The 21325-nt window shown below is 35.1% G+C and overlaps 1 protein-coding gene across 1 annotated transcript in view; it reads right to left on the bottom strand.

Annotated features, from left to right (window-relative positions):
- PREX2 (phosphatidylinositol-3,4,5-trisphosphate dependent Rac exchange factor 2) overlaps positions 1-21325 on the bottom strand; it is a 169694-nt gene that overhangs the window by 60417 nt on the left and 87952 nt on the right. Inside the window, exons 21-30 of the mRNA XM_026035597.1 lie at positions 20759-20876; positions 19660-19844; positions 18728-18889; positions 15223-15445; positions 14681-14888; positions 10437-10616; positions 7404-7498; positions 5489-5571; positions 5054-5144; positions 3222-3350 (exon numbers count right to left, since the gene is read on the bottom strand). Coding sequence (XP_025891382.1) covers positions 3222-3350; positions 5054-5144; positions 5489-5571; positions 7404-7498; positions 10437-10616; positions 14681-14888; positions 15223-15445; positions 18728-18889; positions 19660-19844; positions 20759-20876 — 1474 coding nt within the window. The remainder of the gene's footprint in view (positions 1-3221; positions 3351-5053; positions 5145-5488; positions 5572-7403; positions 7499-10436; positions 10617-14680; positions 14889-15222; positions 15446-18727; positions 18890-19659; positions 19845-20758; positions 20877-21325) is intronic.

Genomic DNA, 21325 nt, shown 5'->3' on the forward strand with positions numbered 1-21325 from the left:
GTTTGTTTTTTTTCCATCTATGTGAACCTTCATGGTTTTTTTTTTTTTTTATTGTTCTCCCAATTTCAACAATAATAAAGAGAAAACTTTCAAACCAAATCATTCTCAAGACACTTGGAACTTTCCATTTTTTCATACTTATTAAACAAAGTACATTTAAAAAGTCCTTTAAAAATCTAGGAAGTGACTGTGTTATTTCTGTGGGGTTCCTATGCCACTGCCTGTTTTAAATGACTGATCTTTCTAATTTTTTTACCACCTGTTCTACATGAGAGCAGAGCAGTAAGAAATCGCAGTAGCCAAAGAGATTTCTACAAAAATAAAAATGAATCAGTTTTCAGTAAGGACATGCATTTACTGCATTAGTTAAGGAGTTAAGTTTTTATTTACAAGAAAAAACATTTTTACGTGGTGACCCAAGTTATATCTGTGGTCTCTTTTGTCTGCTTCTTCTTCCTAATATGAGAGACAAAAACATTTCCTTTCTTCAAGAAGGAAAATAATGCTTTTTATTTAGATTCTTCAAAGTAAAGATGTTTATCTAAGATGTTCTTCATGTTTACTTCAAATGGCTTTGAAAGTCCCACAACTTTGTTCTACATGAGTTCAACAAGAGTCATCAGAGAAAGTAAGTAGTCAAATCAGTGGCCATTTTTTGTTTCTTCGAAATCTGGTAAATTAGACAGGAAAGAGAGGAATGTCAAATGCTGTCTCAGGCTGTCAGCTCAGTCCTAGTTTAGTTCTTCTCTGAAGTATTCAGGCCATTTGTAGAGACAATATATACATCAAAAGGAGAAAGGAGAACACAAGAAATGCAGCTCTGAAGGGAAAGTTCAAGCTCCAAAGCATTTCTAACACTGCTTGCTTTCTGCTCATCTGCTTTCAGTTAGATGGGTTAGATGGGCAGCTGTGGGAGGGGGCTGCGTCTCTATCACAGCCCTCTCCCAAAGCTGCCTGGGGGGTACATTTCTGCCCTAAATCTTTTCAGCACTATACCCGTTCTAGCTATGTCTTGTAAACTGAACTAATGCTTGAGAAGCAATTCTTCAATTCCCTTCTCTCTGTTTTCTTTTACATTATTTGGGCCAGGGAACCACCAGAACCTTGGCTTTCAGGTATCCTGTACATCATGCCAGCTCCTTAATCACACTCCTTAATTACACAGACAGGCCAAAACTGCAATGATGATTTGGACCACTGCTCCAGAGCACTGGCAGGGGAAATCAAATCAAAGTAAAAGCTACAAGGGAAGGGAGAAAAAAAAAAGCTATAAAGACTGACAATGTGACAATGAGGAAAGAGTAGCCTCAGATGAGAATTTTACATCTAAAGCTGCATAGTTGATTAAGTAGATGGCACAGAAAGCAGTAGTTGAAAAAGTCTGAGAAATTATCAAATATCATAGATGGAAAGAGAATATTTAAAAGCTGCAGAACTGTTGCTCCAGATAAAGTTTGAGACCCAGTGATGAAAGAAGGCAAACAAGATTGTGTTGCCGCCCTTGGACAGCACAAGAGTAACATAATTTTACATTCAGATCTGTAAATCGTGACATCATTTGCAAGCACGACAGTTGCAATAGACTCAGTTAATATAATTTACTAACAAGAGAAAAACTTTTATCTTAATTTCCAAAACATTAGAAAATGCCAGCAGTTTTATTCTTCAGTAAGCATCAGGATCCTTTTCCATAAATAGCACCACTACATTAGAGCAGTATTGTAACAAGAGAAGTTTTGTATTRCAGAGAGGTTGGACCTGCTGAACTCTCCTTTGAAATTTCATGGTAGATTTATAACAAAATTTGAATGACCTGAATGAGCTCAATACAAGAGACCAATGTTCAATGGGGTAAGTCTATTAAAGGTTTTTATGGTGCACAAGATAGGTGAAAACGGCTTAGTTAAGCTTCAGGAAGGTATTAAAGTGGTATAAAGAACTGCTAAAGAGACACAGCTTCTTCCTTTGCTAACTGTAAAAGCAATGATGAATAATACTTGAATATACTTCAATATGTGTATAGTTAGACTGTCAGGAAAAAGGATCCAAAATTTTTTGTTTTTCACTCAGTGACAACCATCATTAAATTAAAAAGAGACAGTCTACCCACTGTGATTAACTGCAAAATAAGAGTTATTTTTTTGTTTGTTGTTATAATTTTCTAACCCAGGGTCTGAAAATATAATTATATCTGAAATAAGAAATATCAAAAGTCAGAAAAGGAGGAGTTGTTTGTTTTGGCTAGTGAATTCTTGAACTTTTATCTTAATAAAACTTATCACAAAGTTCTTTTCCAGTAATCTGAAATGTAGTTGTTTCTTTATGGAACACCACAAAGATTAGCCAACAAAATGAAAGAAGTTAAACATACACAAATCACTCAAAGCTACAATTGAAACAAATTTTTGTTCCCATGCAAAGACTCACACTGCAGTACTGAGCAGTTTTATAAAAATAATTTTGCTCATTATTTCTGTTCCTTTATTAAACAGCATACAAAACAAGGCATAAGCTACATGTAAGATTTTCTGGAAAAAAAAATGGAAATGCAGTTTACTTTCTTATAAAGCCAGGGAACAGAATAGACATTAGCTCACATTRTCAACCAGCAGTGAAGAGGAAGAGAATACTGGGTGGTCATGGGAGGAAGRCAGAGCAGATTAAGGAGACATAGGATCAGCTGTGATGGAGTGAGTGAAAAACAGTGGTAGTGAGTTAATTTCATCACAAACGAGGGAAATAGGGAATGATCCCAAATCAATGACAGATGGAAGCCAAAAGTCCTTCATCTTTTTTTTTCAACAGAAAGTGGCAGGAAGAAAGGGAGTATAATTTCAAAGAAAGCTCTGTTTTCATGCACCAATCTCATGAAGTTTTGTGATAGATCAGTCAAGCCACCTGGACTTCAGCAGCAACTGAAATAAACCAGCACAGCTATGTAAAACCACAGTATGGTTTTAGCTCCTCATCTGTTTCACTTGACACTTTTCTCTTCTGCATTTGAAGTCAATAGGGTGATAATCAGACAGCTGAGATGATACACTYCAGTAACCTTGTAACCACAAAGATGTCCTCAAATTCAGATATTTCTGACAGACTGTGTGGTGTTCAGCAAGCCTTGCCTAGCAGCATCACGAAGCTGTTGTACCCTTCACGTTTCCTTCCTCCAGCTCACTATCATAAACTAAGTGTTTACTTATGGTCATGTTCTCCTTACTAACCTTCCACAAATTTTCTGATATTCTGGGCAAGGCTTCGGACACTGCTGGGAAGGTTCCAAGGGTCTTGTTTAATGTGAAGTCGTAGCCTCTTTGGACAGCTAAGCTTCGGTTCCATTTCCTGCTGAAACTCTAAGCAAAGACAACAACAACAACATCATTCTGTTTAAATTCTGTGCAAATGCCAAATATATTTCTTCCAAATGTTTCACCCATCAAGGAGGTGTCATCTTCTATGATACTTGTCTTTAAGTGAGGGTGACAAGTCTAAAGTATCTCTCTAAGCTCCTGACTTAATTAAAGGGGAGAGACAGCAACTTCCATTTATTAACCTAGACTTCCATTTAGTAAGTAACCTAGACCTGTTAGAAGCAAATGTAGGAAAAAAAATGAACCCAATTCTAAAGATGTTGGTAATCTTTTGAAATTGTATCTTGATAATTGCCACCTACAAACCTTTTACAGTTCACTACAAAATTACTTAACAAAAACACAGTTTAGACAAGAATAGTTCAATTAATATGCAAATCTAACTTGCAGCAGAGAACACACTCCAACAAAATACTCAGAAAATTAATCTTAATTCAAAATTGTTTACTGCCTTACTGCCCAGGCTTTTCAGCTAGTCTATCCCTCAAATCATGGAAAATGCTCCTCACTCATGAGTCCAGTTAAGACTGTAAATAAAATATCTGGCTTGTCCATATCTTTTGTCTAACTGAACATTCAATGCAAGGATACACTTTGTTGTACAAGACTGACAGGTACTCAGTTTAAAACCATGTGGAATACAATTTGCCCTGTACCCAAATTATAGAAAAAGGTGATGGGAGGGTAAGGGAAGACCAAGAAAGAGGAGGCTATACCAAGTTCCTCACAAACTCATTGCGAGGCAAGTACAGGAGATTTTGTAAGGGAAGATCGGTGATGTACAATAATTATGCTGTATTTGCTTCAGGAGGTTTTTTGCCTATTTTCAGCTTATAGATGGCAAGAAGGCAGATCTTCATTAGTTCTTTGCTGAAAGATATATGCTGGGCCACTAAACCCACTGTACAACTATACATATTAGCCATCAAACATTTATTCTCTCATTGTGTTCTTATTCTTTTAAACATAGTTCATTAAAAGAAGCTCCTGTCACTTTTCATCACAGTCTTATGTATATTGTAAGTCTGTGGTGATTGACAGGTGATAGACTTAAGCAACAGGGTAAGTGCTAGCAGAATATCTGAAATTACATGTAGGATGTTTTTTATAGCTATCAATAATACAAGTTTTGGTATTGGTATCAACATTACTATATGAATATACATGAATATATATATTGTATGTATGAATATACATACAATATATGAATAAACATATTTGCATATTATTTACAAAACAGCTTCACAAATAAATCTGTAAAATACTAAAAAAAGCAGTAATTATATAAATTAGAAATTTGCTTCAATACTTCAATAGTCGCAAATGAGACAAAAAGTAAGTAAAAATTCCTGCAAAACATAAAACCTGCTCTTGCTTCTAAACTTCAGCAATTTTATGGTCAGTTCAGTCTATGCTTTAAAGCTAACTTTCCAAAAGGGCTGAAATACACATATGCATCGTGCAGTGAATAAAGAAGCGTAGGAAAAAAAGAACATGTAAGAAAAAAGTTTTCAGCTAAAACTACTAAGATGTACTTAAAAATTTCCAAGAGCAATTATTGCAGAATGTGACAATAATCACAGTCAGTCCTTTAGTAGCCAGCTCTAAGCATGTACAGTCATTTCCATTGGCCCTTTCTCTCCAAGAGCCACCTTTTGATTATGATAGGGAGCCTTAAACATTACCTTGCAGACCTCGACCTGGGGTAAAGTATTTTGTCTGTTCAAAGACCCTCATCACAGCTGGTCCTTTCAGAAGGTTGGCAATTGAATCTACCTGTTGGGATCAAAGTTCTGTGAGTACAATTTTCTTTTCACAGCAAAGATTAGATATCTTTTTCTTTAAGAAATATGAACTAGTGAAAAAAATCAGCTTCAGATTCCTTCTTACCTAATAGCTTTAGTTAATACTCAAGACTAGAGAATGTTAGAACAAATCTAAAGGCCTGTTTAATTCAGTAGCTTTGAACCATTTGCAGTGAACAGAAGAACAAAGAATCAATACATACCATCCAAAGAAACAATGGAAAGCAAAAGTAAAAAGAAAAAGAAGTATTTGCTATAGATATTTTAGCTCAAACGTGGATATTACTATTAAATTCATGAAAAATAATCTCATACTTGACCAAACAGATGTTCCAAGCAGCTATGGAGTTTATCCTGTTTATCATGAGAGATTCGAACACTTATGGGAAGCTCATCACCTGAAAAATATTTTTAAATTAAAAATTGTTTAGAAATTTCAGTTTATTTCCCAGAATCCTTAGAGCTTGGATAATCTGCTGTGAACAAACACCATAGGCTTTCACGACTTATATCCACTATGGCTGGAGGCACAGAAACACCAGCCTGGTAAAGTATTATCCAGAAGCCTATGTCATGCTCTACACTCTCTCTATGTATTTTGCATTAAAGAGTCACAGGATAAAATATAGGAACAATTTTTAGAGAAATAATTCCAAATTCTTTTGTCCTAGATACTAATCATAAGATTAAATAGCTAAATAGCCCAAATCATTCCCATTTCCTAAATCATAACCATTCACTATTTTTTTTTAAATAGGGACTGATGTTTCAGTACTTTACCAAAAATTCAGTGTCCAAATGCTGAATGTAGTATGAAGCTGTAAATACCATATAAAGAACTATTTGATACACACAGGAGAGAATCTCTCTTATGTCACTGACTTTGTTCTCTTGCTCACTCAACCACATCATCTGAAATCTTTTGCAAGATGACCAAAACTGAGCTTAAAACTTTTCTTCCACTTCACTGTAGTGCTGGATAACAAGCTGCCACTTTTCAAGCCAGAAGTTTGGGGTCAGGGCTCCTTTTTCCTTTTGTCAGTGAGACACTTAAATAGCACTCGTCTCTCCCCCTTTTTTTTTTAGCTCCCTCAGATGCTCTTACAGACARTTCTAATCCTTCTCAGTCTTTTTTATTTTAACAGATGGAGCACAGTGCAGAAGAGCCCTGCTCTGGAGTTAACCAGGTCAGCCTTGGAACTAGAAGAAAATTAGGTCATCAGGAGAGTGGCAGTTTAACTGAGTTGCAGTATTTATTAACTTAAACACTATATTTGGGCTTAGCTTGCACACATATATTGTTCTAGACACCTTAGCTGGTACCTCAGCATGATGCTGGACAGTGACAGATCATGTCATTTGTATTTCAGGTTGAAGATAAAGGCCCTCTGTCTCCTCTTGTATTAATACTTTCCTTCATCGTTTTACTGTCTATCTGTGACACCCTACATGCATTATTTCTTGCAAACAGAATTTTAAAGATTAGACTGACTGGAAGTGCAAAATTCACATGGTTTCTTAGATACTTTAAATCGTGTCATTAATATTTTATTATCTCAGTTGAAAATATCTCTCCTGATATTATCGGGGCAAAATTTTCTTTTCTAAGCCTGTCTCAGTGGTGGCTTACATTCAATAAATATGCCCAGTTCTTTCTTTTCCTAAGTCATTCCTAAACGATAAACTTCCAGTTTAGAACAAATATTTTTATTATTATTAGTCCCTAAGTACATGACCTTGTACTCCATGKAGTTAAATTCCATCTCAATTCTGTTAGCAGCTGCATTTATTTAAATTCAATTTGTCATGGTATAAACAAGAATGTGCTTCCACGCGGTGTCACATTCCTTCCTACAAATATAGACAAATATATCCTGCATTCTGGGTCCTGGTGTTGTCTGGGAGAGCGTTGCATACTTACCTAAAATGCTCCTTGCTCTGTGCCATCTAATGCATTCTCAAGGTCAAGGCATGAAAGCAGTTAAAAACAGTCCTTCCCCATGAGCTCTAACTAGTTCAGCCTATTTACAGACTTTCTGGAATGTTGGCTCTCTTTCATAGAGGGATTTTTAACTGCAGCACTGGCTAAGCAGAAGCAAATGAGACACTTCTATTACCAGGGAGAAGGCACTTTTAAAACAAGAACTGCAAAACTGCAGGGCAAATGCAGAGAATAAAACTGAACAAAAGGAACTGGTGACAGATTCATAGGTGGCTTTTCTGAACATACCTGAATCCATTTCATCACTGTGAAAGTACGAACTGCACTGACTGCTACAAATGCTGGTGAATGAGGCAATGGAGTTCCTGTTGCTGTTGCAGTCACTTGGAAAAAATAAACAACAATAAAGAAACAAAAAGGAACATAAAGTTACGTTCTTTAACATTGGTTCTGTATCAAAACTTTCGAAATTCTTTGTTATTCCCCAGTTCTACTTTAATGAGGAGATGGTCCATGTACTTCTTTACACGTAATTAAATTTAGGCTAGCATATAATTTGCAGCAATGGTTCAGTCTGATTTCAGACTTATAAGGCCAGACTCCCAAAACACAGATGATTCAATTGATCCCTTAGCTGTATATGTGAACATACARGCTGAAAACACACATTTTCAGTGCAAAATAATCAACTTTTCTTAAACACATGACAGTTTTTGGAGCTATGGGCTCAAATGTTTCAGTGACATCACAAATTCTGTACTCCTAGTCTTCCTAATTCGCATATGCATAAGACAAATAACATCTTCTGGTTTATGACCTGCTAACTAGAGTTCAAAACAAGTTCAGAAGAGATTGGATCCATTTCATCGTAACAAAAAAATACCCATCAGCTACTTTTCCCTGTCAGCCAAAATAAAGCTTATGATCCCATTTCTTCCAACCATTCACTGTGTGAGAGATGTGCAGGTTTTCACAACTACRGCTTCTCTGCAAATTTTCACACATAAAATGCTGCCCACATTGGTCTAAGAAGGAGATTTGGAGGTTAAAATATGTATGAAGAACAGGTGAGGATGAGCTAATCCTTAGGTAGGATATGAATATTTCTACTTTTGATGCTATAGCCTCATCTTTTCTCTCAAAAATCAATTATTCTGTACAGAAAGTAGATGAACAACATGACTGCTTCAACAGCATAAACAGAGAAAAATGTATCCTTTTGCACAAAAAAAAAAAATCCTATCAGGATAAATTTAAATTCAAAGTCTTCAATATGGGAGTGATTTAGTCACATCACGAACATCGTTTGGCTTTTTTGTACATTAAAGCAATTAACCAGCAGAGGGAGTCTCAAAAACCCAAGATAATGTCTAAAAAATATACCTAAAGCACATTTATCCTCAGTGGTCTGTTTTTTTGTTTTTTGTTTTTTTTTTTTTTTTTATGAACTATATGCAACATGGTGTATATATCTATATACCAAGTATACATCTTTTTTTTTTATACCTAATGCTGCAGGTATCTTATGTACCCAAGAGATGTCCTAGTTATCTCTTTCTTTCTGTAAAAATATAAATGATTTTTTTGGCATACTGAGTTACATTTTGTRGATAAGGTATATATTTTGGACCTGCAGCCAACTATATCTATGAATGAGAAGAATGTTTTAACAGTAGCAAGATGCTATAATCATGCCCATTAAATGGGTGAAAAGCCATCAGTTACAACATGTTCCTATCAGAGAGTGAACAGTCCCAAGAAGTATTAAGAATTTCTGGCTGGATATTAAGAAACATTAAGAAATGTTTTCTAATTCTATTTGCTTATGAAAGTCTCTAAAGGGAAAAGGAAGGTCACTCAAAACTGGATTGTGCAAAGCATGAGAAAATAAAACTTAGGAAAATGAGAAACAGATCAGACGTTACTGCTTAGCTGTATCATTCCCTGGTTTTATGGGGTTGTATTGTAGGGCTTAGAAGGAGGCTGCACAACACAAAATGAGCATATTCTAACAATTAAAATTAATCTACTAGTTTCCAATACTATCCCTAAGAATATATTGGGATCTGTTGATTTTAAGTATTGCCTGAAGGAATTTAAAAGAAATTAAGAAAAAAAAAATCCAATCTCACTCTAGCGAGTGTTTTAAGCTCACAGATTTTATCAGTTTTCTGCACACAAATCCTAAATTTCATTATTCCCAAACACACATAATGAACTACAAAAGGCTACAGAAGAAATGGACTAAGAAGCGGTATCAGAATAAAAGGCTATTAAAAAAAAAAAAAAAAAAAAAAAGATCAACCACATCCTAGAACTGCATTTTGTTCTCTATATACAAATCTTGTACCAACTGGGAACTTCAAGAATTCCCAGATTTTGCTAGCACAGACCACTGGAGCAACTCCTGCACAGATGACGCATCTTGGACATGGAGAAACTCCTAAATGCACTTCAGTTGGAACTGCACTCTGCTTGTGTTCACTTCTCTACACCATCTCTACATTTATTTCTCTTCAAATTTATATGTATATTTCTGTTCCTACCTCTGATTACGAGTTCACATTTGTCAGTCTGCAGTAATCAAATACTATCTCACGAAATAAATCTCAGCAACATAGGGGTTCTCTGTAGAAAAGCTATGACTCTGTATGGATTTATTTCTTGAGCATAATAATGTGCTACAATAATAAGCAAATAACAAACTCTTATTTTACTTGCAGTTAAAATTTTAATTTAGATTTTATATCAAGTGTATTTAATTTTTATTCCTAAGCAACAGAAAAAAAAAATCTATATGTTTGCTGTAATTACTCCTTCCTTTAAAAAATCTTTTCATTTTAATTCAATAAAAGTAATGCACTGTAAATTCTATAGATGCAATGATGCTACAGTTTTCAGCAAGGAAGAAGACAGGGAAAACAGGGCTTGTTTTTTTTTTTTAAACCAGCAAGAGTGGTTGATTGCTATCTGGCTTTCCACGGTAGATATTTGGGTCCACTTTGGGAAAAATCCTTAAAAAAACATTTCTCTGTTTTACGTAAGATTCATAGACAACCTAACAGAAAGCTTTACARCTCTGACTGTGATAGGCCATAAAAGTTAAGGAAACTGAGATCTAATAAGTAATCTGTAATCATAAATAAAAGAAAGTCAAAAATAAAGATGCATATCTTGTAATGTATCTTGATGCTCATTATTCCTCTGCTAGAGATGTTAGAATCATTTTATTTTGATATGTCTCACGACCACTTGAGCATCTAAAACTCTRTAGGCTTCATTTATTTGATGGACAAACAAAAATATTACTAGTGGAATTACCTGTAAGAATCCCTGTTGCTGATGGTGTCATGACCAGAATCTTCCTGTTCATCGCCTGTCATGCTGAAGCAGACCTTCTTTCCATTCCTCTCTCCCTTTTCATTATCACTGTCTGCTGGCACTAAAGGCTCAGGTGTTTTACGCTCTGATTTRGGAGAATATGTTATTGAAGAAAGAAGGCTGCGAGATAGAAGGAGGGGGGGCAAAAAATACATGTTTTTCAAAAGACAACCAACAGCATAATAGCATTTTTAATCAACATCCTCCAACAAAATAGCATAATGCTTCTTTGTTATTATTCTTCTAAAATATTCAAAGAGAGTATTTTAATTCAGTCTGTATCTATCTGAAACAAAGGGAGAAGGGACACATTATGYTATGAAGAAGTATAACAGATTATTGTTCATGCCTTCATCAGTAAAACTCATTAGCATTACTAAAAACACAATCTGGTATTCTTCTTAGCAAAGAAATGTAGCACAGGTTTGAACACTTGGGGTCACATTTTTACATCAATGTAAATTCAAYTGAGCGTGAAACTTGTACCTTTCTGTACAAGTCAAGAAACCAGCTGTGAAAAACTTGCATTTCCGTAACTGCTTCTGTGTAAAATATACAGCCTGCCTCACTCCCATCCTAAGGCATTTTAAGAAACATTATAACTGCACTTGTGTATTTCCAATATTCAAAATGTCTACCCACTCTCACTAATAAAACTGATAATTAATCTACAAGCTTCCCAGAAGAGCACAAAAGTGACATTTAGTTAAGGAACTGGAGAGAAGATTAAAAACTGCTCTTCTAAAAGGAGAAGAGTAAAACCTACTGGTTCTGGAACATGCACAAACACTGGATGAAGAAGAYTCATGTTCTAGAGCAATGAATTCATACTGAGAATGAGATATGCTAATTTATTTTCAAGGTCAGAGCAGCTAATATGGACAGTTCTACTTTAGTCCTTATTAATACCACTCTCCAGTAGAATGAAGTTTTCAAATTAGTATTTAGATTGGAAAGGTAGCATTTTTCACTTAAGATCATTTGAACAGCTCAGTATAGCTTTCTAGAGATACAAGTGCTAACAGGAAAAAGACAGATGCAAATTTTTATCCTGCATACAGGAAAAGATTCTTATCTGATATCTTAAAATAGATAATCATGATAGATATCATAAGATAGAAAGTTATATTAACTATAAAAAAAAGTAATTTTTCTGGACTTTCAACCCACCCACCATCTAMACAGACCACCATCTTCTGGGCTACGTTGTGCCTTAAGGATTCTTAAGCTTCCCATCAGTGTGAAACTCCATTCTTTTCCATAACATAAGGTGCTTGATAGGATGATGATGGGAAAGAAGATAGGTCAAATAGTTTACTGCTGTGTTTGGGTTTGATCTACCTGTTCTATCAGACATGTTCTTGAATATGTCCTAAAATAAATGTGCTAAGAAAATGCGGACMTTATATTTGCAAAACAGACTACCAACAGAATATACTGAATAAGACTTTACAGGAGATTAGTAAAAAAAATTATAGCAGATCATTCTATCCCAGTTCTTAAAAACAACAATCCATTTTGGGACATCCTTACAGTGCTGCTTGCTGCCAGGAATTAGGAGATAAGGACACGCATTAATCTATACTCTTTCTTGTACTYGTGTTATCATCCTGTGTTGGGAAAGCAAAGTAGGTTTTGGTCTGTTCCATTCTGGTATTTCTCATGGATCTTGTGTTGTAAGACAATAATCAAGAATAAGAAACAGACTAAAAATGTAATGAATTTCAATTTCAGACACCAAAATCATCTTCCTCTGACTCATTATTCATCCAGATACAGAAAGACTATTATATCCTGTTCTTCTAATTGACTGTTTAGTCAGTGCTGCCAAGATCTCCATGGAAGACTGATGCAAGTAGCTGGATCTTTTCGTAAAGGAGCTTTTCATTTTCTCCCTACGGGCAGGCTCTCTTTCCAAGGAAGATCTTTTTGTTCTCAACTATTAKGAACCAAAGTTGATAGTCTGGATAACAGTTCTGGTGCTCCTTATTCCTGAGATCAGTGAGGTGCCTTAGAAATCTGATTCAGGGACTCTAAAAAACATGCATATAAAAGAGATCTCTAAATACCACAGTAATCATACTTTAAGTTTTCTTTGATTGTTTTTTAACAAAGCATTTGCACACTGTATCTTCTTAGGGAYGGAACAACTCTAAACCAAATTTTCTTCAATGTCCATCTCTTTTTCCATTGAAAGGACAAATATAAAGTTCAACCAAAAAAAAAAAAAAAATCCCAATTAGGACTAATTCCCAAGTAGAACTAATTCCTGCATGTAATCCTAATCTACACAATTTTTAAAATGTATCAGAAACAAACAAAACCTATGGTCCTCAAGACAATAAAGGACATCCACAACCAGATTAAAAAAAAAAAATGAAGTCTCTTGTATACCCCCAACAGATATCTTTCCAAAAAAAACCATGTAGGATCCTGAGAATTTTGGCTGCGTGTCAATCAAGAATACAACAAAAAGTAACCTTATGAAAAAMAGCGTGAAGAAACACTTACTTCTGCCTAGCACCTAGCATCTGTGGTTGACATCTTTCTCAATAATRATATTAAGGAAGTACTGTAACACTTTTAAAAATTCTTGAACAAGCAGTCATTTTGAAAGGCTATAGTTATGTCTCTCTTCATCAGTACTTCTTTTTCAACCCCATCTCATGGGGCTCATGGGGAGCCATGGTGAAGATAATGCTAGAATTACTCAATTCTCTCAATTCTCAAGGATGTATAACATCCACATCCTACAGTCCATAAACCCCTACAGATCTGTTTTTCAGGTAAAACACACTAGTTCTTCAGTTCGCTTTCTTCCAGTAATATATAGGAAAGATTGGGTAGATAACACTGCCCCTAAATTTTGGGGGTAGAGACTAGCATTGACTTTATATACATATATCTGAATAAAGATTATTCTTGTATTTTCTTTTTTCCCTTTGAGTCCTAACACTTCTCTCAAGAGTTAATTAATTAAGAATAGTTGTGTTCTAATACAGTACATTATGTACTGCTTTGCTGCTCACACCCAGATAGTCCTGCCTTCCCACATTCCTGTTCAGGTCTTTTAAGTAGATCCCTTGGGTATCCTGTTTCCTGCAYAGAACTGCTTTGCTCCACAATAATTATACACTGCTACTCCACTCAAAGCCTGAGAGGAATAAAGCATGAAAAAAATGAATATTAGAATAGTAAAAGGTATATTTTCCTAAATATATCTGTGTACTTCTTACACACACTGCTCCCAGGTCAGTGTCTAGGAACTTTATGAAGGCATAAAAAGCTAATCCRGACACTCTTATATTTTCTCAAATGTGTGACTCACAAATTGAATAGATTCCTAGGCATAGCATATTTACTTGYGTATGAAAGAAAGGCTCAGAAGGTCCTTTGTTTACAAAGTTACTTTAAGAAAGGCACGGACAGCAATGCTTTCTTTAAAAATTTTAGGCCATACTTTTTTAAAGCATTACTGCAATAGTATGACAGTATTGTAATACATTACTTATTTTACTATTACAATACTAGAAAAAATCACTACTCAAAAAAAATAGAAATAGTGAAAACATTAGGAATTCAAAATACATAGAGAAGCAATGATAGACACCACTTTACAAAAYTGCAGTTCATGAAAGAACAACTTTTAAAACCCAACATTTCTGTTATTGATATTTTTAAAAAGAATTACTTCTGACATCTGTATGACATATGGGACTCTTCAAAACTGAAAGACTTATCATTCTTCTTCATCTTCATTCCAAGCGAGCTAATAGCCCAGCAATAAGAACATTCACTTCACAATTGGAAATTTAACWTATAAATCCCTGACCTAAATTAAGTTGAATCGCTGAGTGACTTTGGATCTCTCACATAATATGTCTAWCAAATTAACAGTATTCTTAAGGAAAAAAGGACTTGCCTACAAATTCACCTCCAGGACTCTTCAGCAATAAGGAGTTAAATAAAACTATGTTTTGGATCTCAAGCCTTTGTTTCCTTTCCTAATAAAAACTTAGATGACATGTGGACTTCATATTCCTTTAACCTCAAAACTATTGCAATTTCAACATTCTAAAGAAAAGATAAAAGTGCAAGTGGCAAAAAATCAGGGGCACTGAAAAAAAAAAACATTGATGCAAAAAAAAAAAAAAAAAAAAGTCCAAATGGTATCGTTTACTTACTCATCTATCTGACAAACACATGTTTCCACCTCTTTCAATGCAGCTTGCAATTTSAGTAACAGTTTCTGATACACATCTTGAGTTTCTAAATCTTCTTCTTTTAAAAGGTACCTCAGCCCATGCCCCTCTTGCTGACCAAGAGACTGTCCAGACGGGGCAGCCATGGTGGTAATGGTATGCTGGACATAAATCATGGGATTCAGGTTACCTGGAAATAAACCAAACAAGTTTACCTCAATATTTTTTTTTTTCAAAATAAACTTTGAAGTGAGAAAAATGACTAACAGAAGTTGAAATGTTTTCCTAATCAAATCAGGTAATTTTGCATATGATTTTGCTTATCAAAGACAAGTTTATTCAAGGAAAGAATGTTATCCAAGGAAAGAAGTTACAACTATCCTTTATCATGTTTTAGTCTAATCTAAATATTGAAATCTAAATATTGAAAATGTCTGATCCTTAGTTTCAGCATTCAGGACTTACATTTTAGGTCTATATCAGAAACAGGGAAGTGTTTCTTCTTTCAAGCTCACCTCACTTACCTTGATCAGTGTTTTTATTTTCTTTTTCATGTGAAGAATGTTTTCTGCTGTCTAACTGAACGCCAAAGGCACTACCAAGCGATGTTGAGGTTTTAGGGTAAGAGACCTCCATCACATTGATATGGCAGTTGGTTGGACAGAAATCACTGCTGTGAAGTGGTGAAATCTTTGACTTAGCTTGTTTGAAGGTAGGCCAAGCTCTGTTTTTTAATACTCTTGAAAACTAGAAGTGAGAAGGGAAACAAATTTTTGATTAACAGTTTTTGACATGTCAGCTCTTGCAAAACCTGAGCACCTGTCTAGAAAAGAAAATTTTGAAATAATTCAAACATCCTGGCTAGATTTGACTTCATAATTTCCACTTTTCTCTAGAAGTAAAGAAAAAATATTTCTCATTTTAGATTTTTTGGATTTGGCTTTTTGAAATTAATGATACATTTTGCAAATGTAAATAGTGTTGGAAAAATGGGAGTGTATTAATTTTCCTTTAAACATAATATGACTTTTCCTGAAGAGGAAGTCTAGAAATTCTCTACAGCTCAGTGCTGTAGATAGATATTTTTAAGTGAATATCTAATAAAAATTTCTGAAACTTTGCCTGAGGCTATAATAAAGACAGAATTGGAAGCTATAAGTTATGAATTTCATACACTCAGAGGGTGAAGATGATAAGATATAACAGCATAAAAACACCATATTTTGCAAACCGCTACTGCCACCCCTTCTCTTTACCATAGGTTTTATCAGCAGTGATTTTTATTTCTTTTCACATTTATGGTCTAATTCTAACCCAATGCTTGGTCATGTAGCCCTCCTTACAGCCTCTGATTTTTTTGTGAATTTTTGTGAACTTAGAAGTATTTATTCCTTAATGGGAAGATGCCAACCCAAAACTGCACAGACTGACAGATCAGGACAGTGAGAAAATACACTAATGTCAGAATCATGAAGCTCATCAGATCAGGCCTTCTTACTGAAAAACGAGTTTGTTACCCTGTGCACTAGACGTTTACTCAGCAAAGAACAGGTATTTTGCTTGTACTACTGTACTACTTCCCCCCAAATCACTCCCAGAAGCATCATTTTCTTCCTGTCTTAAGAAATGTTACTTCACACCTTTTGCCATCTCTGATGATGAATCTACTATGAATAAACAAGAAAGTCTTGTTGGTCACAAGGAGAAATTCTGCAATAATGTGAGTGCTTTGCAATGCAATTTGATATTAGGGAAGAATTTCATGGAAAAGTCATAATAAGCTACAAGTCAATGGCATTTTAATCACAGTACCTTTCCAGTCAAAATCCTGCAGAGACTTCAGTTATGGAAAATAGCTCACACATAATAATACCTTCAAGTTAACTTGAGCAGCTTCTTGTCTACTAAGTGTCAGCATAAATTCAATGGKATTTAAATCTGTATTCATTTTAATGACACATAACTTGACCTTGATGAACATTTCTGTAAAACTGATCGATAAATTGCATTTAAACATTTACATCAGAACAGGATTTCGAAGATTACAGGAAATCCCATTATGGAATGGTTCCAAGGCCAAAGAATGTACAAATAGTTAAAAAGGGCACTAAGGACACTTAATGATGAAAATGTTCTTGCAAGCAGTACATATTTCACATCTGAATCTCCCACACACCCGGTTCCACTGAGACCAAATGCCTGGCTACGATTTAATCGGGTCATAAGTCAGGCCCCAAATTCTTTACATTTACATGTTGAGAAACATCTGGGGCTCATGGCACTGGCCTCAAACATAAGTAAAACACTGTGATAATAAGAATAGGAGCTGCAGAAACCTACTGGGTTTCTATTTATAGAATTCCGACTTCCACAGTGAAGCCACCAGCCAGGCTGAGGCCCCGGCACGCAGAAGGACTTCTGTTACCATGGTTACCTCTACCTTGCCAAGAAGGGGACAGGGCTATCCCAGAAATCTAGTGCATTATTAATGGTCATTAAGATACAAACTGTAAAACTATTAATTTTTGAGGAGTTTGAAAGTTCTAAAAGTGCCATTTATATCAAAAGGATCTGTTGCTAGACAGTGTAAGCACCATGGAAACTTCCTCACGGCTGTTTATTTCACATCCAGTTTAACAGTAAAATTTCACATATTGCCTGGGACTCTTGTAAAAGACTGTACGTGCTCGAGAGTTTTGTTGTTGGGAAAGGTATAAACATACCTACAGGTTACTGTAAATACACTTCTCTGAATGTCAAACTAAGGAATATCCTTTTGAAGAAAAAAATATTTTGATTTTGACCTGATTATTACAAGCCAAGAGGTTTTTAACTCAGGCAGACATCTGAGAGCCTGGATGTTTAGCACTGTTTATCTGCTATATCAACCTGCTTTTGATGTCCCCTTCTGCCACCAGATTCCTTTGTTTATTCCAGTTCTTCTTAGAGAGACCAAGAGCACCCTGAAAAGTCTTTGGAAAGCAGCTCTTTGGCCATGGTAGCTTAATTATATCTATCTCCTTTTCCCTTGGAAAAAGAGGACAGGCCCATCTCCTTTTCCCTTGGAAAACAAGGAAACATTATGTGCCACCTTTCAGAACTGTGTGAAGTAAATATATTTTTTTTGCAATTAATTTTTGCATAGTGGGTCTCAGAACAGACCAATTTGCACATGCCATAGGTCACATCATGAGCAGAGATGACACAGGGCAGGGCCAGTTCTAAGGGACAGCTTCAGGCCTAGTTCAAACTAGCTGCAAATCCTGATAATTAGGTTGATAGTGAAGAGGAAGCACTGGCTGGCATGAGAAACTAAGTTTGCATTAACAAATTGACAAACCGCCAATTAATTAATGTTCTGCTTAGCTAGACAATCGTAGAGAGATAGCTAAAGGTCATACTCCAGGTATTTATTCACTCTTATCTCATTAATCTGGACCTTGCATATCTGAAAGTCAGCACCTTTAACTTATTTCTGTACTGTAAATGTTTTATTAAGCCAATGTAAACTTAACAATGTACAGAGCTATTTTAATAATCTTGCTAGAAAAAAAAAAATCACAATTTGAAGACAAATATAAGACAAATTGAAAAGACAAATATAAGGCTATCAATTTCGATATTTAAAAGTAAGGTTCATTAGAAGAAAAAAATAATTAAACTGCTATTGTTTAATTTTTGGGTAACATTTTGGCAAATTCATTTGGCAAATATTCAAGAAAGCCAGGCCTTTTGTGGGMAAAATACAGTTGACTGCATCCACAGCTAAATTCTACAAACAAGACAGATTATGATCTAGTTGGTGTATAAAACGAGATAACARACATAAGATAGTACATATAATATGCATAAAAACTTAGTTTATGCAGTTATACAGTTTCGCCATTCAAGTCTCATAATAGCTAAACTTTCATCAACATTTCTATTACTGTATGTCTGCATTTTGAACAATATTTCAAACAATACTACATTTGCCGTTTTTTCCCCCAAAAGACAAATATCATCAAACTGCGCACACGGTGGTCATACCTTTTTATAACTAGAGATTCTCCGGCAGATATGTTCAATTTTCTCGCTACAAATGACACTGAATTTACTCTGAAGCTCAGTGGGGATTACTTCGTTTAAGGAATTCAGGCTGTTGCAATTCTGCACAAAATGCTCATCGCTTCTTGCCAGTGCTTCAAGAATCTACAGTAATTCAAACAAAGGCAGTAAATTGTGAAATAAGATTACCACAGTAACTCCTTACTTGTCATCCCTTATAATTAAAGCAGGGAAGGCTGATAATCAGTGGTCTTTTAGAATCACAGACAATGCTGCATAACAAAAATTAATGACACCTGGGAAGCCTTGACCTGACTCCCTCCCTCCCAACTCACACTCCGCATTGCTCCAGTCCGGACCCTGATGCTGATTCCCTCCCACGCACCGAGCAATTGGTTGGTACTTTCTAGACTAGGTCCACCAATTTTATTTTAGGTGCTGTTCATGCCATATTTTAATCAGGTCAAAAAACAAAACAAAACAGAGAGATCATCATGGATGGTTATAAAAAAAGTATAAAAGTTACAGTTGTCTTTTTCTGCCTCTGTGGCTTTTCGARTGTGTTTCTGCATACACACAGCTTGCTTCTACCTGAAGATACAAAAAGACAGACATCCTTCTACTTGTTACTCTCTCCCTGAAACAAATTAGAGAAGTGGCACATGCCATTCTGATGAAATTAAGCAATTTGGAAACKACAGCCTACCTTCAAAAAGATGTCTAACTTATTTTGCTTCCTGAGTACACAATCATTCTTCAAAACATCCAAGGAACAAAGGTGACCAAAGGTGACCCAAGGGTGACAATTAAAAGGTATTAAGTTAAATAATATAATCCAATGAATCAGATTCATTTTTAATCTTCCTTCTTATTAAGCACAACAAAAACTAATACATAAAAAAATTGCTTCATACCTTAGCGGTCAAGCTGAAAAACCCCTTTGGTTCAACCATTTTCTCCAACACGTGGCATTTTATTCCAGCTGTGCTGTCATACTCATAAACCACTCCATACTCCAGATGAACATTGTCAACAGTCAGACTCACATGATCTTTCTTCCCATCAATTATTGCCATAGTGTTAAACTTGTCAATTACCTCTAAAATAAAGAAAATAACGCGATCAATTCTGAAGCAGGCTAGCCRTTAAATAAAAGAAAGAGGTCATAGGCAACATTTCTAGAAATAGCTATGCTTTGATTGCTCCTTAAAAACACACACACAAGCTACTAGCTGCATGATTTAAAATCAGAAAGCCAGTAGGTTTATGGATGCTAAAATATGAGATTGATAAGCAGGAGCATGACAACTTCATGGAGCTCAAGAAGCATAAACAGAGAGGATGCAAAAGTTTTCCTTTATAAACAATTACAGTTGAAGGAAAATAATTCAGTTTTACTCATAATGTAGAGAAGTAAAAAAGCAACAAAAGAAATGGTAATGGTAAGAAATAAATGAGAAGAAAAGGATCATGAAAGCATCTATGATCATTTACCCATCATTTACCCAGAGAACCAAAATACAAGCTATGTATTAACCATCTCTTTAATTATCATCTTTATACATGGATAGAAATCCAGCTTTTTCTAAACATTAAGTATTTGAAAATAAGCTGAAGGATGTCCGATTTGATATATCTCATCCAGTACGCTCACTAATTCATTTAATGTGGCATTAAACGATTTCTACTAGTGAAAATAAATCAGATAATCCTAGGATTGTCACCCCATATATGAAAAACAATCAACTTCTGTGATTCTGAAAGAATCACAGAAGCTTCTTTTTCTGAAAGAATCACAGAAGCTTTTTTTCCTGAAATTGGAAGTACAATTTTCAGAAGACAGCATGTTAAATTTACCTCTTCAGAACACATACAAGAACTGCAAATCCTTATGTAAAGCAAATCTTACAGTCTGTTTATAGTTCTCGCCATGAAAACGAAGGCACTTCCTATACTTTTTGTTGCTATACCAATATTCTGAGCAACAACAAAATAAAAATAAGCAGCACATACCTTCTACTTTGCAATCAAAGGCATCTCCTCCATCATCTCCAGATGGCTTGGTATTTGTTTTCTGAAGATCTTCCTGAGCACTTTCAATACTGTTGTAAACCCACTGTATAGAATCTTGCTAAAGAACAAACACAAACAAAAAATCTTTATCTAAAGCCACCTAATGCATTTAACCAATTTACTTTTTGATTTCAGCATACACTGTTATGAAGCACTAGAAATCTCTGTCAGCATGGCTTGTATCACTTTTATATCCTAGCCAAAAACAACTTCAGACATTTCTAAACAAAATTACATATGGAAAAAGAAAAAAAGGGACAGAAAATATTAAAAAAAAAAAAAGAAGAAGAAAAGCTTTTCCTTCACTTAATTTGCCACATATCCACAGAACTAGCATAGATTATGGAATAACCAACGAAAGGTACACTAGGTCTACTTAATCTACTTACCCACTTGCCACCAGCAAGGAGAATATACACTGCAACCACCACTACTTGTATTTGCCTTTTTAAGAGCTATTTTATTAGTCCTGCTTTATCTTTTTCCCCAGCTTAGCAAAAGACAAAC

This window comes from Nothoprocta perdicaria, unplaced genomic scaffold (assembly GCF_003342845.1).
Source record: "Nothoprocta perdicaria isolate Ctin4 unplaced genomic scaffold, notPer1 scaffold_162, whole genome shotgun sequence".
Lineage (NCBI taxonomy): Eukaryota > Metazoa > Chordata > Aves > Tinamiformes > Tinamidae > Nothoprocta > Nothoprocta perdicaria.